The sequence below is a fragment of the Acanthochromis polyacanthus genome, chromosome 19 (assembly GCF_021347895.1).
Source record: "Acanthochromis polyacanthus isolate Apoly-LR-REF ecotype Palm Island chromosome 19, KAUST_Apoly_ChrSc, whole genome shotgun sequence".
Classification (NCBI taxonomy): domain Eukaryota; kingdom Metazoa; phylum Chordata; class Actinopteri; family Pomacentridae; genus Acanthochromis; species Acanthochromis polyacanthus.
This window is the reverse complement of record NC_067131.1, coordinates 27,641,085-27,666,481: the sequence shown is the minus strand read 5'-3', so window position 1 is coordinate 27,666,481 and position 25,397 is coordinate 27,641,085. Positions and strand designations below refer to the sequence as shown.

Sequence of the window (25,397 nt, the reverse complement as noted above, 5' to 3'; positions counted from 1 at the left end):
ATTTGGTTCAATATGTTTCTTTTTAGCAAATAGCTACCACTGGCTCAGGTAACACTGCACCATCCCTCAGTTATGGTCCCCAAGGCCTGGGCTGATGGGGGATCTTCCATGATGCAATGACCACTTCTCCTTTACTGTGTTCTCTTTCACTATCCATACATTTACACGCCACCATTACATGTCAGTAACTTTGTGTCTTCTCTCTCATGTAGTTTGTTCTTTTTCCTCTCGGCCCTATATGTTCTGATCCTTGGCTACTGACTCCATCAAGCTGCTCTGTGTTTATTGTTTGATGTGCAATTACTATTATTTAACTCATTATTATTATGGCAAGAGTGACATTCACAGAGCTCAGAAACAATTTAGCATGCACATCTGCTCCTGGTACATGGTGAGGAAAAAGGAGAAGCTCAGACCTCAGACTTCAGCAAAGACTCTTCAGTATTTAAGATGCAGCAATTTCCTGCTATGAACGTTAGCATTGTGGCTAAGGTGCAACAGTTTATTTCTGTATTGACCAATGAAGAATAAGCAGCACAGAAGCCCTGTTTTTCTGCTGTAATGCCACTACAGTTCAGTTAAATTCAGTTAAAATACATAGTGCCAATTCACAACATGTCCCTGCACATAGTAAGCTGGACACACCAAATAAAATTATAGACAGAACCCCAACAAAGACAGAATAAACAGACATTATTCCAAGTAGCAAGTCAGATACAGTGACATTTTTGCCTTAATTGACTAACAGACATGCACAGGGTTTGTTTATATTACAGCGTGTGTCTGCATACATCTAAATGTTTATACGTGTTTGACTGCACGGATCCGAGAAGACATCACTGACATTACGAATAAATGCAAATATGGAAAGTATAATTATGAGTTACTATACCATCTGCAGCCACTGAAAGCTTGATGATAACTAGGGTGTAAATGAATGCTGTCCCTCAGTTAATGCAATCCCAACACTGCCTCCCTTTTCTTTTTTTTGTGACAGAGCAGCAGACTGGTGAGTATGACTGCAACATGACTCACAAAAACCCGTGTCGTGTTTTATTGATGCCATCAGTGAAATTAAAGCTGAAATGTGCAGGTACCATATGTTCTATCAGGATGCAGGTGATTCCATCTCTCCTTAAAGTTACCTTTTTCTAACTTTCCCAGCCAAACAAGGCACATGCACCAGTATTGTCCACGTGAGTAAAAGAAAATGTGATTCCTCACATCAGGCAATTGTTCCATGGTCCAGCTCTAATGCTTATGTGGCCAGTGTAGGCATTTTCAGGGCTGGACAGAGGTCAGCATGGGGACTAGGTCTGGTCTGCACCTACAGTACACAGCTCCATAAGTGTTCCATACCTTTCTGTCACAACTGCATTAAGGCTTTCAGCAGTTTGTGCTACAATAACTCCTGTCGGATTAGACCAAACAAGCCAGCATTCTCTCCAAACATGCATCAGTAAGCCTTGCTCGTCCATGAGCATGCCACCGAATCATGGGTTGTCCTTCCTTGTACCCCTTTTGGTAGGCACTAACCACCACCACATATGGAGAACACCTCACAGAACCTAATGTTTTGGAAATGCTCTTCCATCCACCACAATACATTCTGGAAACAACCTGCACAATACATCATACAGTGGTGGTTAAGAAAGTAAGAAAGACTTTAGATTGTTCTGAATGGACATTTTTTTGTACAAAGATGGACATTTTTGGAGAAATACATGTGTGTTTTATAACACAAAGAAGTAAAGGCAACAACAGTGTGTAACATTAAGTGTGAATAATCATTATGTCCGTGTTCAGTAAAGCTAGGATGATTTGTTCAAATTAACACCTAAAAAAATATGAACGCTTAGATCCTGCTCCTCATTCTGGCTTCAGCAGCAACGATACAAGACACCAGACAATTCTGCTCAAGACAGGCTGGGATCCAAAATGTATAGCATAGAAGAGCATTTGTCTGAAGCAGAGTGGAGTCAACCCGTGTAGCCTGAGGGTCAAAAGCTGTAACTGCCCTCACTCAACACTTTACCATTCCTGTGTCAGCACCGGAGGGGCAGCAGCAGGATAATGAGAAATAGTGGACTGCAATGTTATTTCTAACCGAGTGTCCGGCCTGCTAAATTAGGGGAAGTAAGGAAGGGTGGGGTGACGCTATGGAAGGAAGGAGTGGAAGTTATTTAAATCACTGGAGATTGGTTTTCCTTTACTGAAGGTGTTTAACAAGACACTAACTGAGAGACATTTCTGTCAGCGTGTACCCACAGGTCCTGTATGTGCACAGCAACATAGCGCTAATAAAAACATGAAAAAGAAGCCTGAGCCTCTGGAACAAATTTTCAAGCCAACTTTGTCATGAACTGGAGTAACCTCTGGCAGGGTGTGCTGTAGCTGAAGTCATATCAAAGCAGCCACAGGCTTGTTTCAACTGCAGACAGCTGACATCTTCAAGTAATAAACTCTGTTTCATCATTGCATACAAGAAATCCTTCACATATGTGCTTGAGGGTATATTTAATGAAGAAATACATTAAATCTCATGATTTTGTTTTGGTTAGATGATTATGAAAGGCTGGAAGTTTTCTTGCAAATGGCAGCTGGCTCGTCCTGTAGTGAGATCCAGTATCCTTTGATTCAGTGCAGAACTCCTCAACATTATTCTCATGGCATCTGAACGTGCTGGCTTCATATCTGAAAGAGCACTGCAGTCACTTTCCTGGAAAAGTTGCAGTGGCAATCTTACTAGGCCTGACTGAGTCACAATTCTGCATGACTTTCAACATGACAAGTCTAAACTGCATGCAGTCACAGTAACAAACACAGGGGGTCCTCAGTTTATGACGTCCTCAACCTACGACGTTTTGTCATTATGTTGGAACTAGTTGTGTGGAACAAGCTGACGACAGAAGCAGACGAATACATGGTCATGCAGCGCTATAAGACGGCTTTGTTTACATTCTCTGGTTGTACACCATCTTGCATTGTGCTGCATTTGCAAACTTTTTGTCCTTCATTATGGCTCCAAAGCGTTAGTCAGACTCTTCTGCAGCTATCCAACTACATAAACTCGTGTAAACTTGAAAAATGAATCGTGAGTTGTAGCAAACTTGGCTTTTTTACTGTGGTTCTTGATACACATTACAGAGTGAAAACTACAACAAAAACAGAATAAAACAACATAAATGCATGAAAATAAATCCTTTTAACGGAACCAGTCAGTCCATAAATGCAGTTAATTACTTACGACATTCCCTCTGTGGCATTTACAAAGTAGAGAGCCGCGCATCCAGAAAAGCACGTACGTAAAGCTACACATCAAAATAGCAGGCAGGAAGTGACAACTGTCAACAGACAACCTCAAAATAAAGGCTTTTTCAAAATAAAAGTTCATCAATAATTTTGCCTTAAGGACAACACACCATGAAAGTTAGCTTTAATAAAACACTGAGAACAGGGCGAAACACAGACGAACATCAGCATTATTAGATCAGGCTGTAAAAACAGTGGAACATATTGTTTTATCTTGTTATAAAATGACTCATACATGCATGAAAGTCATTGGTATTCATGACTTCTATGAAGAACTAATCAATATCTTGATGCACGTAACACATTTGTTTATACTTTCTCTGGAGTTTGGACTTACGGTGAAAATCGCCTGACATTAATCTGTAGGAACAGAACTCCGATGTAAGTTGAGAACACCCTGTATAGTTTGAGGTGTGTACTACGCAGCGCAGCACCAACATTACATACAGTGCCAGATAATAACAATATGGATAAGACGAATTATTAACCAACCAACTTGAAATCTGACGTCAATTCCACCAATATATAGAAAAAGTTGTTATGCATTCTGACTGTGTTAGCATCAAATGTGATATACAGAACTGCATCAACTGAGCTACACTACAGCTTTCTGCTCATTAGCCCAAAGCCTGACTCGCAGAGCCATCACCACCCACAAAAATACCATGTAGTAGACACTGGTCATGCAACATCAACTGTCCATTCACTTACATGTATGTTCTATACAAGTGGACAATAATCCAGTGGTCACACACCATCCTTTGATGGAATCATGATGATACGATCATAGCTTGCTGTAGTTTTACAGAATTCTGCTGAACAAATTTATAATCCCAAGCATACTGGAACTGAATTAGTTATTAAGGCTGATATGACACGTGTTAAGTATTTGTCAAAGGAACATACATTAAATATTATTTTGCAAACCTTTACCATAATGTGACGCGTAAACATCAGAGATTAATAGAAATATGTTGACTTCAGTGAGCAACTGCACATAATAGGTAGGTTATCCTGCAACACTGAGGCACAGGAGAAAATACTGCTGCAGTGATAATGATTCAGAATTGCACAATCAACCGAGTGCAGATGGCAATGTGGTATGTTAGCTTTTTGCAAGCAATCTGGACATCTTTGCCATTACTGCTGAGGTATCTGCCGATCATCGTTTCTGTCTATTCCTCTGCCAACACGTGCAGCAAAGAGGTGGATGTGAGAATCAGTAATAGGAGAGATCGTGGAACTGAAGCAGACAGGGAGAAAGGCAAAGTGAAGCAAACAAAGGGTGAAAGAAAGCTCAAAGGGGAGTTGCAGCCGCCTGCAACACAGCCTGTGAGCTAGTGTGTTAAAGCTGTGTGTGAATGTGTTACTAACCGAGTGGACTGGGATTTCACTCTCACTGACATTAGTTACATCATCCAGCTCCACCAGAAAACCACCCTCAGGACCTTAAATCTATATGCATGCATATGTTCCCATTAACACCCGGGTTCAAGCGTAAAAAAGCGCTAAGAACCAAGGCAGGAAGCTGTGACCAGGCGACTCAGAGAAGGTCTCTGAGGTGTTTCCATAGGATGGGTGTCATTTAAATGGAGGGCTTGTATGTGGACAAGGCACCGAGATTCCAAGAGAGATTGATTCAGTTTGACTAAAAACTAGAAGATACTTTACATAACTTCCTTTCGAAAAGTGATTATCAACAAGGTGAAACTAACTCCAAACACAAGAGATAAATCACTGCTTTTGAAATGTTGTTGGCATAACTATCAAAAGTGCAGGTCATGCAATACTCCACCCTCAAAATATACAGACAGCATTCTGTTATGAAATTCTCCAAAAAGGTTCTTTGGCATCCAAATTTCTTAAAAAATATAGGATGAACATCTGGAACAGTCTATTTCCTGTCACTCTTTAATTCATTTGCACAAAACCTCAAACTGAACATGATCTGAACAGAAATACTTCCATGTCTCCACTCTCACAGTTACGTGACTCACAAAGCATCTTCAGTCTTTCAAACTAATAAAAAACCTGAATAGGATTCCTTTCATTTTATATGACTGGATGCAGCTGTTTTCAAGTATACTTTTTGCCATTGCAACATAATAATTTTGTTATATAATTAACAATAAATCAACAAAGCCTTTTCATTAAGTAATACCATTACTGCTTATACTGCTGTTGCTCTACTTTTTTTTTTTTTTACATACTTGCACCTGTTGAATAAATATTATTGTTATAAAATACTACTAATATTCACAATACATGTAAACAAGTCATAACTTCAACATTTTGTAGTAACTCTGTCTACCAAACCCCTCATTCTTCATATACACATAAAGGATAAATCATAGATTATGCTTTGTGTCTCTGTATGTGGTAAGATACAAAACTGATGCAGTTATGTTGTTGAGTAATGTTCATGAACTTACATATTCCTTGACATTTTTGGTCTTGACAGCTTTGTAGGAATAGTATGCAGGATACAGCGTCCCAAACAGCAGCCTGCCAGGAAAGAAAAGAAATAAAATGAGGTTTGTCATTTACAGTGTGTTTGCATGTTAAATCAACACAACCTACATATTGCTTGAAAACTTTGAGAATAAAAACCATAATATGTTCTCTACATTGTGACAATGATATTCCTTAGAGGAAAGCTTTGCCTTCGAACACCAAATGAACCATTGAGATAAACAGATAAAGAAGCCACACCATTTAGAATATGCAGGGCTACACATAGAGGCAGACAATCACACATTCACACCTACAGACAATTTAGAATCACCAATAACCTCAGCATGTTTTTGGACTGTGGGAGGAAGCTGGAGAACCCGGAGAAAACCCATCCAAACACAGGAGAACATGCAAACCCCATGCAGAAAGATCCCAGGCCGAGATGCTAACCATGGATTTTCTAACTGCAAAGTGATGATGCTAACCACCTCTGAGTAAACGTGTGATTTCTAATTTGCCTGACTACAAGAAGATGCAAATAAACTGACCGATGAAAACCAACCTTCTCAATTTTTGACCTATAGGCTGTGTTTGTCTGTAAAAATGGAAAACAATACAGGAAGACCGACTAAAAATCAGCGGAAACTCAGTTTCAATAGTAATCAGTTGGTACTTAACAAGCCATGAGACCACTAATAAGAACTGCAGTGGCTGTCCTCCTAAAATAACACCTTCTACAGGGCACTCTTTGCACAACCTAGCTTTGAAAAACAAGCTGGCAAATGCTTATTAAAACTAGAGTTGCTGTGACAACTCTGGCAGTGTTAATGACATTGCATAACACCAGTCTTTATGGATGGAGTCCAAGAAACAAAATCTTTCTTGCCCTTTGGCACAGAAACTGTCAGAAGAAACTTTGCTAGACATTAAAAGACAAATGCTGGGAGCAGATTCTTTTCTAAATCACATTAGAACAAGATAAATATATTCAGCTAAGACGGGGTTCGGCATTGTTGGTGTAAACCTTTCCAGCACTACCACAGTGAATGCATGGTCCTGAAAGTGAAGCATGGAGGAGGGAGTGTGATAAGTGGCTGCATGAGTGCAAAAGGTGTCGGGGTGATAACCTAAATAGATGACACCATAAATGGCTGTGGATTTACCAAAATACTGACTAACAAGACAGCTCACAGACTGCAGAAGCTTGACAGAAGGAGTATTCCAGCATGACAATGATTAAAAGGACAAAAATCACACAACTGTCTTGAATCCAACAGTGCACCTTTGAGGTATTTCAAAGATAAAGCAAGACAACAACTCCAGCAAAGAGCAGTGAAGATCTTGGGGGGAAAAAACATAACAAATCACAGAGCATTTCTCCAGAAATTTGGGCAACACTGGTATCCTCCAAGCAGGTGAGGACTGAATGTCTCAGAGGTGGACTCATTAAATACTAAAGACAAAAAAAGATTTAAAACTCCAAAATAAAAGACGTACTGATTTGTTTGCACTGAGGTGCGACACTGTAGGGACGATATTTTTAAAATATTTTTAATTCTAAATATCCTACTGTTGTATTTAAAGTGTAACTTACAGAAGGCAGTGTTGCGTACTGTAAATGCTGGATGTATATTACAGCTTTATACAAACAGTGACACATAAACCTCGCTGGATACACGGCTTTGTTTTTTACCAGAACAAACACTATTAAAAGTGTGAAGGGCCTCCAAATCTTCCGTCTGAATTCTGCAGTCACAACAGTTCTCCATCACTTTCTAGAGGGATTTTACACTCAAACCAGAACGGTACTTAAGTGTAATTCTAAGTGCAAACTGAGGTTTATATGCAAAATTGTGATTTTACAGCTAAAAGCAATCATCTGTTTCTGAAGCACAGTCTAGGGATTGTTTTATATCTCACAATGATCGGGTGCTGGGTCCTGACCCAGAGTCTGAAAACCACTGGAACACAATGACTCAGTGTTTCCTCTGTAATCTGCACCAGATCCAAGTCTGGGCCACTGCAGTGTTCCTCACAACCCCCATGTACTGCACTGCACTATGGTTTGTTTTATACACCGTACTTTTCTGTACACATAAAACTACATATTTGTTTGAATTGTCTTGTTTTTGTTGTTTCTGCACTGCACTACTGAAAAACCTTTAGTTTGTGTAGCTGGTGTGATTGTGTGCGTTTAGCCCTGCTTACTGCACAGCTCCTCTTCTGATTAATGGAAACAGAAGTGAAAACATGGGATGCATTTCTTCATGGTAGGGCTGCACAGTTAATCAAATACTATTTACAAACAAAATTTTGGCATCCCACAGTTAAATTAACATGATCAACGGCGATAGAAGTGTTTAAATGTGTCTGCTCATGCATGTAGAAAAAAAAGACTTGTTTCAACTTGTGAAACTCTGAAAGTATAATGTCTTATTCTATTCTTTCAGAGTCCTTTTTGGTCTCATACGCTACCTTTCAAAAGTTTGGGGTCACTTACAAATGTCCTTGCTTTGGAAGAAAAGCAGTTTTTTTGCAATGACAAAGACCTCAAATAAATCAGAAATCCAGTCTAGAATGTGGTAAATGACTATCGTAGCTGGAAACGGCTGATTTTTAATGGAATATCTCCATAGGGGTACAGAGGAACATTTCCAGCAACCATCACTCCTGTGTTCTAATGCTACATTGTGTTAGCTAATGCTGTTGAAAGGCTCATTGATGATTAGAAAAGCCTTGTGCAGTTATGCTAGCACATCAATAAAAGTGTGAGTTTTCATAGAAAACATGAAACTGTCTGGGTGACCCCATACTTTTAAATGGTAGTGCACCTGTTGAAGCTGTATTAACAGAGGAGAGAACAGAGCCCATCGTCCTTGTGTCTGACTAACTATTAACATTTCTTCATGTTGACTTGTGCCATGTTGAAAGTGTTAGAAAAATGTTTCTCAGTCAGAGTAGGATTGCCATTGTGACTTTTATGGAAAAGTGACCAGATATGAAGCTGACAAGTTCAGATAGCGTCAGATTAACAGAAAGAAGTGCAGGTCTTAAAGTGGCTGACAACTCAACAGCACCAACAACCACCCCTGTAAAGACATGACAGAACAAATTTAGTCTGAAAAATCATAGCTCAAACACTAGAACCTTTGTGGAGGGAGGAATAGTTTATACATGTATACAAATAGGGACAAAAATAAAGAAATAGGTATTACAGGAGGTCCTCGGTTTATGACGTCCTTGACTTATGTCGTTTCGTCGTTACTGATTATGGACTGGTCCTCGGTTTAACGTACGACTTTTCTTTATTATGTCAGAACTGGTTCAGTGGAACTAGATGTCGAGCAGAGCGGACAAATACTTCATCATGTGGCGATTAGAGCAGATGAATACTGTATGTAACGTAGTCACGCGGCACTATAAAACAGCTTTGTTTACATTTGCCGCCCCATTGGATTAATCGTTAACTTCACTATGGCTTGTAAGTGTAAGTCAGAGTTACAGTTTACATTTTCGTCGATATTTTCCTACTGAGTTGTGTTGCAGTGTGAGCTAATGACTGTTTGTTTTTACTGTAGTTGTACAAATATGTAAATTGATCAACATGGCGATGCACAAAACAGCTTTGTTTACATTTTCACCTGAGTTCCGACTCACAGCAAAAATCGAGGAACAGAACTCTGACGTAAGCTGAGAACCCCTTTTACTGTATTTATAAGTGCATTTATAAACACAAGACAATTTGGTGAGTGTTCCAGACAGTTCATCGCATGTCTATGAATCATTACTTGCTCACATGTTTGATAGATTTAAATTTTCTTTAGAAAGATGGACAGAATATCTCCACGATTACGAGGCAAGGACCAACCTATTAGGACAGAGTAAGACTAGTGATCTTAGTGGTGACTGTACAGCATCTGCTGGAACTAAAAGCTCTTCTTCGACACACACAGACACACACAGACACACACACACACACACACACACACACACACACACACACACACACACACACACACACACACACACACACACACACACACACACACACACACACACACACACACACACACACACACACACACACACACACACACACACACACACACACACACACACACACACACACACACACACACACACTTTTCACTGCCAGCTGCATGCCATATATTCTTCCACACAGAACTCTGTGTGTGCAAGAGAAAGTGAGCAAGAGCATGATTTATAGCGAGGCACTCCTGCCCTCCAACTCCTCAGCCCCACCCCCACTCTGAGCTTAGCATGTCTACAGCACAGCATGTTCTCTGTACATCCATCTAGCATGCACGCTGCATCAAGACGTGGGAAGCAACTCAGCACAGCATACCAGACAGAAATACATTTCTTATTATACATTTCTTGTGGAGAAAAAAAAACATAATGAATACAAATTTCATATTTGAGTAGTTTCACACAGTGGCTTGGCACAATGCTGCAAACAGACAATGCAGCAAATCAAAGAGCGGGGCTGCTTTGTGGCAGAACTGGCTCGTTTGATGACTGCAGCACAATTACTTAGTTCACCGGTTTGGCTGAAAAAAGACACCTCTGTTTACATATTATTAAAACAGTTTTAATAATGATTTAGTTTAAGTACAACATATACAGGAAATATATGATATTAAACTAGTACTTTTATTAAATACTGGGTTACGAAGCGGATTCTAACTAGGTCTTTAAAAAATGGAGTCAATAATGCGCCAACTAATTACAACCTACCAATTAAAAAAGTAGGGTTGTCAAAATTAACCTGTTATTGCAGATTAATTCACTAATTAACTCATTAATTGATTAATATGATTAAAGATTAAACGCAATTAACCCATCTGCAGCGCAGAATGACTTAAAATCCTTAAAACACAATTAATATAGATTAAAAAGGAATGATACTTAACCTTGTGATAAATCTGATTTTAAAAAAATGTATCTTTTGACAGCACAAAAAACTGGTGGGTTTGATTTTTGAGTTTCGTGAAGGAGTCACTCTTATGTGTCTTCACTCCCTGTCCAATCAGTGGCCTGCACTCTGTAGACGTCACATCATCGGTTTGACTCGACTGAGTAGGTACTAAAATAGTAGCTGGTAGCATGTACTATGTCCTAATGAAAAACCTCACAAACCGGGTAGAGCTGAGCCGAGCAGGTGCTTGTGGAAAAGTGCCATTAAGTATCTCATAGCCAGGATGAGTGTCCTGGTTTTTGGTAATCAAAATATGGTCACCCTAAGTACGGATGTTCTGGTCTCGACTCACAACCCTGACATGGCTGCACAGGGCAGAAGACTGAGGTTTACAAGTTGAATTGAGGTACTCAACTTGTGCAGAGACCCTTTGATAAAGGCTGACCATAAAAGTCTGGAGATTTTAGGCTTTCACAAAAACAGCTGCCTCAGAAATCACACAGACGGACTGTATATAGTCTTGTATACAGACTCACTCCCTCTGACCAAAGTCCCCTTAGCAGCAGGCGAGCCACCAACAACCACAGCAGTTTATTTTACTGTAGTTGCTATAGAAACAGCCAGGCTGCCAAAGCTCCCACACTTTCTCTCTCTACACTGCGTGTTAAAGTCTGTAATTTCAACTGGCTCTCCCTTTTTATATAAAAGCAGATAAGCATAATGCTGAACCGTCGGCCCCAAAAAAGAAGCGTCTGTAAATGAAGCCCTTCTCTCTGTTCTGCTGCTATGTGGGTGTGTTTGTGCTCATGTATGTAGCTGAGAAAGTGCTTACACAACCAGCCAGACCCTGCACTGTCCAGGCACACTGGAACAGCAGCCTGGAGAAGTCTGAGGCGCTGTTCTGACATGCATGAGAATAACGATGCCTCTCCACATTCCTACACTGTTCAGCCTATCTCTGCTACAGTGGTGCAACACAATAAAACAGCCACGATCAAACACTGTAATTCTAAGTCCTTGTGTCTAGCTAGCAGATTTTAGTCTCGCTAATGAAGGGCGACTGCAGATGCTGTGATAATAGCAGGTATTTGTCTCTCATTTACCAGTAATTTGCTTTGACTGGAGTGAGAGTTTAGTTACAGAGCTCCTGCACACATACTGCTGAGCGGGTTGTGTGAAGGAAATAAGGACTAGTTGTTACAATTCAAATGATAGCTTTTCTTACAAAAAGTTGTTACTGACTGCTGTTATTTCCTTTTACATACAAGTGCAGCCCTCGTGCTACTGAACACAATCCATCTTAAAGGACAGCGTGTTGTGCAGGGAAATGGGGGATGGGTCTGAAAGGTTCCTCTGGAGGAGCAGGACAATCACAGGCAGGAAAACCAATCCCTGAGAATGGAGGGTCTGCGAAAATCATTTGGCTAATTTACTATACAGAAAGACAAGACATCAGAGCCCCATCGGTGAGGCGAAAATGATAACGAAGAGTATAACTATTAAAATCCTATTCACTTTTAAAAGGTTGTCTGCTAGAAGAAAACATGATTTATCACCGTTTCTATTTTAATGATCCACTGCTATTTGTGTTTGTGCCTTTTTTGATAAACGTGCATTAAAATCTGTGCTACACGTTATGTGTATGCAGCAGTATGTAACATAGATAACAGCTGGCTATATAAGCCACTTTGACACACGACTGTCCCATAAATTAAGATGCAGGTAGTAGGGATGTCCAATAATATCGATATTATCGGCCCGATATTGGCATAAAAATGTAATATCAGTCAATATTGTTATCGGTTATTTTGCCCATCATGAAAATTGATAAAATAATGCCTAGATTTTGCCAGCATTTACCGGTGCGCAAAATTCACCTCAAGCCTGAAGCATTGGAGAGAGATAGAGTGTGAACCGTTGTTTGAGAGAATTAAAAAATTACATGTATGGCATTTTCCTATAACATAAGTTGAAGCAGTTTTCTTATTTTTGGCATGTTGAGTTATTCATTGTTAATTCAACGACAGGAGATATGTGATGTTACCTAAAATTAGTTAAATACCCAACATATATCAGTATCGGTTGATTGGCATATCAGTTATTGGCAAAAAAGCCAATATCAGACATCCCTAGTGAATAGTTACAACCAGTGCAGCCAGGTCATAGTCAGCTCCGATTATATCATCAAAATATCCCATGTAGATATCAACACAATCAGTGCAGATGAATTAATATTGGCGAAACAATTATCAGCGCTGTTGACAAAATTAGTTACCAACACGTTTATTTGCTAGTTAGTTGGTGACAGTAAGTTATCACAGCAACTAGGAGTCTACTGCTGCCATCAGTCTGGCGCTGACCTGTAAAAAATGCATTTAGCTGCAGTGGTATAACCTACTGGCCACTGCACCAATAGACTGTCAAAAATCCATGAAGATTTGACCAGCAATTTTCAGTTGATGCCCACTGTCTTTGGAACCGTTTTTGTTGTTATCACTATATCTGTTCAAACAAATGTACCTTTAGTTGTATCAGGCATTGAAATGAACAAGAAATTGAAGAAAACAAGGGTGGTCTAATAAGTACTAATGTCACACTGTGGAAGTCCTGAACTGAAAATGAGGGATCAACTGCTATGTTATTTTCTGGGCCTACAGATTAAAATTAAGATTCAGTTTTCTCTTTGCAAACAGTGCAATGAAATGCAGATTTCACATATCCCAGCTTGTTGGTGTCGAAGTGCAGAGTCAGCCTAGCGCCCCCTGGAGGTGATGGGGCACTCTGGACCTTCTGATCAGCAGCCTAAAACTGGACATGCTTGGATAAGATTTAGTGTGTCTAACTATGTCAGCAGTATTTTGCCACTTTAAACTGGAATCACAGCTTCATTAACTCACTGGAGCTTCTCCACTCTGCAAACATTAGCTTTCAGAGTTGATTGGCTGTCTTTCATGGCATGTAACCAAGTGGATAACTGGTCAGTCCCTCGAGAAAATGTGACTGAAAGTAAAACTCTGCAGGTAATTAGGAAAACATACTATGGCATTAAATGTCTCCTGTGAGTGTTACTGAGAGGAGTACATAGTCTAAGACATTATACTATTGGATTGTTATTAAGCACAAATTCATGTAAAAGCAGGATTTTGCTTTTGTAGTTACCCTATGAAATTGCTCCTTGAAGAACTATAATCGAGAATTTCTCAGAACTATGATCGGTAAGCAGGGCTGAAACCTCCAGATACAAACACTACCCAGCCTTCCAAGTTTGGCCACCTGAATACTCCATCTGTAGCATTTCTGTACGTTTTACATGACCTTTCCTTCTCAGACTCACTGAGGATCAGCAGAGACGCTAACACAAAAGAGCTGAGATGTGCACTGAAATGTTCTTGAAGCAATTTAGTGAAAGCAGGGCCCCTTCTTCAGACTGAAAATACCATATCTCCATTTTCCCCTTTCTCATTCCCCTTCTTCCCGTTTCAACACCTTCTCCCCCTCTCTCTCTTGCTCTACATGCAGCTGAGAAAATAGCCTCAGTGCTTTTAGAAGGGCTCTGACTCTCAGGTCCAGGTCAATTTCCTTGGTTTCCTGACATCGTACACCACCAACAACCAGATGGAGGGAGGGGGAGGACAGAACAGAGCAAAAGAGAGAACAAGGGTAATAAAAAACACGGGAGACACAGAGAGAGAGGAGGGGGGAGGAGGTCCGAAGATTTCCAAGATTTAAGGTCCCACCATCTGGTTTGAGCTTCAGGAATAAGAATCTGATTACATGACTTTTCCCCTAAAAACATAGAGGGAGAATTGTTAAGAGAACTGCTGCTACAGCAAATGGGACTGGTTAGAGTCCAGGACTGTACCTCCCCAGAGCATTCCCTCATGGAGGAATAAATTACATGCTAGAGCATCTCAAAAAACGAGAACATTGTGAAAAGTTTTAGTTATTTACATTAGATATATTCTCGACTCATTACACATAAAGTGAACTCTTTCAACTTTTCTTTTAAGTTTGAGAATGATGGCATATAGCTAATAAAAAATCCAAAATCTAGTCTCTCATATTAATAGAATACAGATTTTAAGAAAAGGATTTCAAATTCAGAAATGTCCAATTTTTGAAAATGTTTATACACTTAATACTTGGTTGGTTCATCAATGTAGTGTGACATGGAGGTGATCAGCCCAGGACGCTTTGATCGCAGCCTTCTGCTTGTCTGTATTATTTTTTATTTCATCTTCCTTGTGACAACACCTCAAATGGAGTTCTACGGAGTTCAGGTCAGGAGACTGGCTGGACAATCAATTCCAGTAATATCACAGACAGCAAACTATTCGGTAGTAGTTTTCTCTGTGGATAGGTGTTAAGTCCTGCTAGAAAAAGAAACCAGCATCTCCATAAAGTTTGTCAGCAGGTAAAAGCATGAAGTGCTCTAAAATCTCCAGGTAGATGGTTGAGTTTGGACATGATCAAACACAGTGGACCAACACCAGCAGATGACAAATCATCACACACTGAGGAAACTTCACATCAGACTTCACAAACTGGATTCTGAGCCTCTCCACTCTTCCTCCAGACTCAAGGACCTTCACTAAGAACGTTCACTGTCATCTGAAAGAGGATTTTGGACCATTGAGCAACAGTTCAGTTCTTTTTCTCCTCAGCCCCCTTAGCTACTAAGACCTTCTTCAGTTATCTCTAGTTCAGGTGTGGCTTGATGGCAGGAATGAAACAGCTGGAGCTTCCTTTCTGAAAACATTTCTGCTTGGTGACTACTGAAGTATCTGCACCAGCCTCAGTCAAGTCCTTGTTCAAACACCACTATTTGTCCTGCACAGTCCTAATAGTAATTTGCTCAAACTCAAAATGAAATATTCCAACAACTCGAATTACTGGATTTCTGATTTTAGGCTCGTTTGAAACATTTCATTTTACGTGTCAAGAGTCTAGAATTCAGATGTTCTATTTTTTGAGCTGAACTAGTATCAGTTCACTGAATCTTCATGTCAGAAAAAAATTACTTAGTGCAGTCATATTTCAAAAGTTCAAAGTTTAACTCAGTGGTTTAGCATAATTACAGAAACAAAAATGTACCCACAAATATATAGAGGTCACTTGAAATACCAACACCAAAAAAGTCAGCTGCATTTGGCACAGTCTATTTATAATAGACGCAAATGTTTTTCTACCTTTTACCCTCATTTGTAGTGTTTACAACAACACTGTAATCATCAACAAAACACAATGACGATGCTAATAAAGTCAGATGGTTCAAGAAACACGAGCAGAAACAATGAAAGAAGATGAAAACAAGCCAGTTAGATGACTTAAACCACATATGCATTCACTATTTGTGATAGTGACAGTTTCCACATTTTTCATCAAGAATTGTTTTAATTCTGTTCATTAGCTCCTAAACAAAAGTCCCCTCACACTAGTTTCAAACAGTGTACTGCAAACACTTTCTGTATATGTTGTAGGCCCTGCTCTGTCTGCACACGAGTTAAATGCATGCATGTCTTCCTGTCTCCTGAGGAATTTGTCCCATTAAATCATTCGTCTGACATTATTCTGAAGTAACTTGCTCAGTCGTTGCAGACTGGCTTGAATAGCAGCTGAGTTGTGTGACTTTCAGTAATTATCTAGGCACATTATGTCCGACTAAAGTAACTTTACTTCCTGTTAGAGCAACACTTTTCTGTCTCTGGTGTAAAGTGCAGGTCAGACTCACTTCTTCCTGGGTTTGAGTTTAACCAACCTGAAGTGCCAGGTTCAAAGGGAGTCATTAATGTTTATATTATTTTATATGCTCTTAAATGCTTTTTTGTTTATCTTTTATATAGACATTACATTAATGTAACATTAAATAATGATAATAGCTAGATCAACATCATGGTGTTGTAAAAGCTTCATATCGTAAGCAGTAATCTGTCCCTTAAACATTATTAATTTCTTTAATAATCAATTTTATCTTTGCAAACAGATATCATTTATTCAACTGTGTTTAATAGACTGAACACACCTTCTTGGCAGAGGTCTGAATTCTACTGAGTTCACTTTGCGGTAAATAAAATTATTATAGGCAAAAATGTCCATCCCATGTTAGCTGTCTCCAGCACGGCTTATAGACAGATAGTACGCTTGATGCAAAGTGATATAGAGATACTTTCCACATTGGTAAGTCAGGATAAAAGTTCAACAGTAATCATTGTTCTTAGCTAATCGTCTCGTCAAACTCTGATGGTGAAAAACACTTGCTTGTTACAAAATTAATCACTCATTTGATCATCTGTTACATTCACTACCCTGTTCCTGCTCCTTAAATTCTTTGTACAAGTCGGCATGTCTGTGGTGGGTTTCCCTCACTATCGACTACGTAAGTGAAATGCAGTGGTCCCTCGCCATGTTGCAGTTTGTTTCTTAAACTGCATTTGGTATCACGGATTTTGCGGTATATAGGTATTTTTATATGATTGTTATTACGACGAGCTGCATTGAACAATGCTGGAGAAAGGATATCTGTCTTTTGTGCACTCTGCAACTTGCAGATGCTTTTATTTTGACACACTCACAGAGCGGCACTTAAGAAAATGTGGCAGGAAGTTATCAAACACACTGCACACTCACGGTCCTGACAACATAACATTTTACCAAAATAACTAGGCTGACTAAACCACAAAACACAACAAAACACAAACACTAATAACACTGTAACATAAACCACAATAATGACATTTAAACCCCCCAACACCCCAAACTCCCATGGTGCACTGCAGCACAACAGTTGAGTCATAGTGACCGGCTCTGCAGTCACTACATTATATTAATTATTGAAAACATATTAAAAGAACATTTAATTGAAATAAAATGCCTATCATACAGCACTGGTTACTGATTGGCTCAGTGACCGTGTTGTGTGGGGAGGGTTTATAAAGCCTTAAAATATATATATTAAGTTATTAATCAGTTGACTGGTTTGTGAAAATATGAAAATATTCAAAAGTGCCGTCAGAATTACCCAGAGTGCAAAGCGACAACTTTACTATGTTAATTTTGTCCAACAAACAGTTCTAACCTCAAGGCTCAAGCAAAACCTCACAGTAGCAAAGCTGGAATATTCAAATGTTTTTGACTAACGTAAAAAATTACGATTATCGCATCATGCATGTTTACATGCACACTGAATCGTGGATGAGGATCCGTATGGATCACGGGTCAATCTTGCTTTATTACACCAGTAGTTTTTAATGTGCTTATCAACCAGACAAAGAGTGAGAGTAAAGTGCAGCTCTGCTGTAAAATCAGATTTCACACATTTTAAACTGTGACAAAATACAAAATCAACACGTGGCAGTAAAGGCTAATGTTGTCGCTGCTGGTACATAGTGTGTAACGGTACACAAAACCCATGGTTCAGTGTTCAGCTTTGGTTAAGCTTTTTTTTTTTTTTAAAGTTACATTATAAAGTTTCAAATCGGCCATAATTCATACTGTAACATTTAAGGCACTCAAATGTTACACAATACACACTGTCAAAAAGAAAAGACTGAGCTGTTAACTCAACTCTAAATAACATCATATTTAAAAACAAAACAACAAACAAGTCCATTAAGATAAGTGCCACATATTCATAATAGACATTAATGAACTATTATAGTGGGAAATGCATTTTCAGCTTTAAAATTGCAGAAAGGCGATGACATTTAGAAGGCAAATGCCTCGATGCTTTTGTATCTAGAGGTTGTTTAAAAGCAGCAGGAAAAGGTACAACGGGTTTTCGTTTGTTTTTTCAGGCTCGTCTGATTCACTACTCACTCTACACTTATACCACAGTTCACTGAAATCTAAAATGTTCCCACACAGAAAATTTGAAACAAGCAGATGGGTCTCTTATCGCCTGTGTGTCATTTGCACTCCTCAGTGTCACACTTGAGTCACCTTGGCTTAGCTTAGCATGGTATGCTGCTAATGGCTTATAGCAAGAGGCTTCTGGGTGGAACTTGAAAAATTTGGTTCAGTATTACATTTATCAGTCTTTTTTTGTCCATACGACCGCACATACTGTTGCAGTGTTTGTACATGCACCGTTCTCCACCTAGTAAACCTTACACACTAATCTAAATTATGTACAAGAATTGGCATGTCTGTGTTTAGAAGCCATTACACAGTGACATATTTGTTGTTTAACGTTACTGTGAGGCAGCTGCATTTGCTGCAAAAGGCGGCAAGCAGGTCAATTATTATCCATGAAATCAGATAACATAGTGAAGACTCTGGGTGTGAAGGAGTGGTTACACAGCTATAGACTACCTGTGACAGCAGACTGTTCAAAGACTGTGTCCATTAGACAGCTGAGAGCTTCTGCTGGCTGCACATTCCATTTCTCCACCACTCCCTTTGGTGTTTCCATCACATTCCTATCCTCCATTACCCAGAGTTACGTAACTACTGTGAATGTATACAAACTCAGAAAGTGGCGTCTTCCCAAACAATAAACACATCTCTTATTTCTGTTAAATCTAAACACGTATTTACCTTTAAAAGGAATTTTAGTGACCTTACAGTGGATAACTACTTACTATCCTGGAACCAAACAAACCAATTCTACGCATATTCGTGTAAAGAAGTCTTTTTTTCTGTGTCCTCCTAACAATGTAAGAGCAGCCAGTTTAAATTCGTCAGGCCAAGTTAATAATACCTCCAAGATGACAGCTGTACCTGACACTCCCTCTTCGATAAACATGTCGAGGCCTGTGAAGTCCCACCTCATATTTCACAAAAGTTACCTTTTGTTTCGGCTGAGTCACCAGCAGCATGCCTGGCTATGATTCATAAACAAGATGGGAGCATTTGGTTTAAACTCAACAGCAAATGGTCCAGCCACAAGGTTAGCTAGCCCGGGCCCCACACCTAGCTACAGTACAAAGAAGGGCAATACCGAGTTTTCAATTGTCTGCTAACTTATAGCTAACCCGAACGAAATTGTTTCCTGTCGAGGAAGTTTTCACACTAATGTAAAAAAAAAAAATTAAAGGATTAAGGTCACAACTTAGCTTAAGCACAATAGGTTAGCCAGGCAAGCTAACAGAGCTCAGTGTCATCAGCTAACCTAGTTTCTTCAAGTTAAAAACAACCATTTCAGTTCAGTTTCAACCGTCTTTGTACTTACACAACGCTTCTCGAAATGATCCAGGACACCATGTCTTCTCTTTTTCTTGTTAGGCTGTATCAGAGGGAGACGACTGCCCCGATTATAGCGTTAATAACTTGTCGTACCGCTGTGAACTTCTTCAGCCAAAACTTCGATGAGCGGATCCAGGAGCAGCTGGCAATCGGGTTTTGCATCAGCCAGCCAGCATGCTCAAAAGCCCTCCGATTTCACTCTTCTGCTTTTGTAGCCATATTTAAAAGACGAAAGGCTTTTTTCCAAGATGATTCCTGTTGTTTTGGTGTGGTATCTTATTCCCTTCCAGGTTTCCTCCTTCCCTCTCTACTTCGCTGCCTAGTTCCTGGCACCAGAACGGTGCTCGCATAGGCGCTGACGTCAACAGGAAAAAGAACAACCTCCTGCACGCTATTGGCCAGTTCAGTCTGTTTACGACGAACACAAATGCTGATTGGCTGGCCACATTTACCCACGTGATTTTTGCAGTTGATAGAAGCGGTGGAATTTTATACTCAGCAAGTTGTGTTCTGATTGGCCCGGCGTAGATTCGTGGCGACTTCTAGCCAACCGGTGAAAGGAGCAATGAGAGGATTCGGTGGATTTTTTAAGCGTTGTTGTTGGGATAGCGTTTTCCCTGGATTGAACGTGACCTCATTTTAATCTCCAGTGCACTTGGCATAAGCGGATTCGGTCTTCGACAAACATGCCCTCTTGAAAAAATGACAAGAAAGACAGATGTATGATCATTTTTTATATGCTTTATAGTATGAAAGATACCTGAATGAACCCCAGAAGATCTACCAGTGAATTAGCGTCCCCTTCTACAATGCTGAGTACTATACATTGGAGAAGCCTACTTCATTACTGAGCTGTATTAGATTTTTCTCCTGATAATTAAATGTGTTATATAATCCTCTAAGCGCCAAGAGCAATAAGATGGAATATCACAGACATACACAGAAGTGGGCCCTTGCTTGAGTCATGAAGATTTTGTGCTTCAGAAGTCTAAATGAATCCAAATCAATGCAGCTCTAAACAGATTACTCTTCAGTACAGAGCCAGAAGCATAAAACAGATATTTCCAAATGTGCATAGTGCAAGGGATAGTATTTTAAAACCTGCAGTAAATATATTATAGAACGTGTCTCACACAAATCAGAGTTGCATTTGTTTCTGTTCCTTTGGGGGAGTATTACAAGAGATTGTTTGAAAAATAAGTGGTTTCGTTGAAATATTCCAATGGCTTTAGAGAAGATGCCCAACTGAATACCTTAAATACATATGCAGTAGACTGCCTTTGTCTTGCTCATTACATAAACCACACCAGTCTTTAGGTCATAATCATATTCATTACAGTTTTCCAAACATAGCACTTGGCAGACGCAAACCCCATCTGTGAGCCTGTGCATGCCTGTCTCTTTGTATGTGCATGTGCATCTGTGTGTGGAGATAAAGATATCTGAGCACACAAATTTGTGAGCTTTTATCTGTGCAGCATAGAGCTTGTGTCTTCATATATTTGGAGATATGCATGTTGGCGGCAACATGCAGACGCGTGTCCTGTGTACGTATGTGCAGGCATGTGGGTATGGGTCAGGACTGGTGGGGGGTTGAATTCATAGCTACTTGTTATTCATGAACGCGGCTGCTGTGGAGTACAGCAGTGTGAGGGAGATTCCCAATGGAGCCTCTCTGGTCACACAGCCTGTCTGGGACAGCATCAGACGATCACAGCCGAACAGAAAACACCTCCACGCCAAGCGTTCTGCTGCTCACTGGGAGCCTCACAGTAGTATATAATGTCAGCCAGAACTGCAAAATCCAGTCACGACCACACATATGTGCAAAAAAAAAAAAAAAAAAACTGCGCAAAGAGATACTAAAGATTAGCCTTGATTAAAAAACAAAAGTTTAACAAGCTACGCCAGGAGTGTCATAGGTATGTCTGTGGAAAAAGGCTTCCATAATGCGTCGCATCAATATTCAGTGATGTGACAATTTGGCATTAACAATTCATATTCATCACTACATCAAAAGGTACACAGTTCATTACAGTGCAATCTGTATTTTTATTTATTAGTGTACTTGTTAATTTGCATGCATTGTTATGCTTCTCACTTAGGCTTCACTTTGTGAGCGCATTGCGGTATTTGTTTAGTATTTCTCTTCCTCATTACACTGTTTTACTGATTTCCTTGCATTTCACAAGCCAGAGTTTTTATGCATCCCATTCATTTGTTGAACACTGAGACCTGATGTGAGGAAATGTGTACTCATGCTGTCTTATATAATTTAGAGTAGGTACACTGTGAATAGTGAGACTATCAGTTCAAATCAGGTAACAATCTTTTAGTCACATCTGTGTTCTTGAAAATAGTTTCTTAAAAAGTAGCTCCATGGTATCCAAAACAAACACTCAGCCCGCTCATAACTGAGCTGCATAGGAGCTTCAAAGCTGTCTGTAAGAATACATGTAATTTAGTGAACAATCCAACATTTGCAAAAAGTTAGATGGGGCCGATGTTACAAGTCATACAGTTTCAAGGGCAGAGATGTGTTTAACGCAAAGACTGTGAGCAGAGTGGAGCTGCTCAAGAATTTCCAGTGGATCTCAGGAATCAGCTCTGCAGAGTCACTCCTCATTGTATCTGAGGGATGCTCAACTTCACTACATCCATCTCAACAATTAACTGATTTTTTTTTTTTACAGTTCTCAGTCTTCATAACAATGACACCAATAGGTCTATTAACTCCAAACTAAGTGCAGCTGTAGTGTATACAAAACAAGACAGCAGGTAAATGCTGGATGTTTCACAGGTTTTTCCCTTTGTACTGTTCATAGATTTCTCCATAAGGTACATTGCAGATCAACCCCTCCTTTTAGTGAGATGTTGAAAATGGTATGGATAGATGGATATGAAGTAGGGAAGCTGATACAAAGAACTCTTTTTGTTTCATGAATCTAAAAATGTCCAGTATTCTGCTTAAACATATTGATGATTATGAAATGCTATTGAACAAAATGTCACCTAAATAAGATAAGCAATCTGTGTAAACATGGCCAATGCAAATCACAGCACCCTCCTATATCCCAAATCTCAGTTTAACACCTTAAAATACCTCAAAATGATTTAAATTACATTTTAATCCACTACATTAGTGTGCCTGTTCAATAAACATGATGTAATATGCAGATAAGACTAGAAATATGTTAGCATCACTTCCTCATAGTTACATAGTTCTTTTCATTGTTTAATTTTCTACTACTATGACCTACCTCTGCTCCATATTTTCTTCTTCCTCTTTTTCTGTTTGGTCGCCTCTTTCCTCTTTTGTCTCTGGCGTCCTTACTGTGACTCCATTTCTTCAGCATTTTTTCCGCTTTTCTTTCACTGTTACACTGTGTCCCTGTTCTCTGCTGTGCTTTCCCTGCTCCTTTTCCTCCATCATGCCATCTCACTCCTCTCTCTTCCTCTCTTGCATCCCACCCTGGAGGTCACTCCAGGCTGATTGCTTTCTGCCTGCTTCACACATAAACCATGCGCTGTCCTTAAGATCCCTCTACACTGCACACACACAAACACACACACACACACGGAAGTGCACACAAGCAAAAGCACACAAGCCTCCACAGAGCCACATGTGCACGGAAAACACACACAAGCCTTCCCTCTCTTGTTCTTCTTCGGCTGCTCTGCCTCATTCTCTCCTTCTCTAACTCACCGATTCTCCCTCTGTCTTGCTGCTTTACAGCCAAAGAGGCCTCAGTGGAAGACAATGCAAACTTCACAATCTGTGCTGAAAGAAAGATCAAATGCAACTCAAATCTGGGATAAAATACATCCATATGTTGCAGTGCGACATAAAGAAGACATAAAATGCAAAAATAAACAGCAGACTGGAATGACTGGAGTAACTTTACAGACTTTGCACACTAATGATGGCTTATTTGCCATAATACTGGAGGTATTGTACCAGTGTGTTTGCACATTTTGACTCTTTAACTACAAATAGTGTATATTGTTACATATTTCCTTGCACTGACTAAATACTAAATATAGGTGAACAAGCAGAATAATAGTGATTGATTCAAATATCAAATAAAAAATACCTTTCAGTTCAGAGAATCTTGGCGAGATTTTCACCTACCCACGGTTCGTCAGTGTTCATTTTTTGAAGTAAGAAAAAGAGGTCATATAAAATATTTAGTAAAAAGGTTACATTCTAACAACAATGTATGGTTTTGTGAAATTCTACCACTTAAGGCAACCATTGGTTGGTTGAAAATAGGTCATGATATACTAAACCACTAACGTGTTTTAAAACATCATTTCACTATGCCTTAATGGCTCTTTTTGGTACTTCCTTTCTTAAATGCATGTTATTCATTTTTGTCATTAATGCAACTGTTATTTACAGGAGGTGGTTCAGTTACGATATTACTCCCCTGTGCAAACTATCTAGAGCTGCATAGTTGCCCTGTATAAATAAACAAATACAGCGGCATTGCATCACATTTTAAAATTCTATGTTAAAAAATGCACAGATGCAACTACAAAAAATGGATTCATTACACACAAAATATCTAGATTTCATTGAACTAGCAATTGTAATAAATATATAGTACTGTTACGCTATAATCTGCTGAGGACCTGCGGTTTATTTTTATGAGTGGTACGAAGCAGCTTTTTGTCTGAAAACATGCTACATATATAGAACGAACTGTCGCACAAACAGGGTTTTAGGAATATCCACTACCTTGCAAAAGTTTGGGGTCACTGAAAATGTCCTTATTTTGAAAGAAAAACTTTTTTTCAGTGACGACAACAGTAATTGAACCAGAAATACAGTCTAGAAATTATGTCAAAGTTCACCAGAACACATCCACGTTTTTAAATACCCATATGGGCATTCCGCAAGGGTCCATTCTTGGTCCCTGACTGTTCAGCCTTTTCATTAATGACCTGCTGTTAAACTGCTCCACTGCAATATGTGAACTTTATGCAGATAATGCAGTTATATATATATACTGCCGCTAAGACACCAGCACAGGCTGCGGACATCCTGTCTTCATGTATGGCTAATGTTTAAGAGTGGCTCATTCAAAATCACCTTGTATTAAACCTGGAAAGAACAGTGTCCATGTGCTTCTCAGTTAGGAAATCAAACCAACGGTATTTTAAAGCTAATATACAAAACCAAGCTCAAGCAGCCACATCTACAGTACAATAAAACACATAAGTTCATTATACAATCAAGCTCTGAAAATTCTGCATAAAAAAACAATTCGATGGCATCACTGTTGTATTTAAAAAAAAACGAATTACTGAGTTTTGAAAGCTGCGTCAAACTTTGTTACATCAAATTAATCTTTAAATGCCTCAATAAATCAGCACCACAGACATTCTGTAGATTTATCCAAAGCAGGGTCACCAGAAGCCCCACCACCAACAACTGGAAACTATCCTACCACAGAACTACATTTGGACAGACAGCCGTTTCAATCAAAGGCTGTCACATCTGGAA

General features: G+C 39.4%; 1 protein-coding gene across 2 annotated transcripts in view; it reads right to left on the bottom strand.

The window, feature by feature from the left end:
* reep3b (receptor accessory protein 3b) overlaps nt 1–23,380 on the bottom strand; it is a 45,274-nt gene extending 21,894 nt beyond the window's left edge. Inside the window, exons 1-2 of one of the 2 annotated variants that reach the window (XM_051939840.1) lie at nt 23,149–23,380; nt 5,745–5,817 (exon numbers count right to left, since the gene is read on the bottom strand). In XM_051939840.1, the coding sequence (XP_051795800.1) occupies nt 5,745–5,817; nt 23,149–23,159 (84 nt within the window). In that variant the 5' untranslated portion in view covers nt 23,160–23,380. Of the gene's footprint in view, nt 1–5,744; nt 5,818–19,874; nt 20,253–23,148 lie in introns of those variants that run through there. The other variant, XM_022200489.2, reaches the window with a different exon arrangement.
* Nucleotides 23,381–25,397: the final 2,017 nt, after the last annotated feature.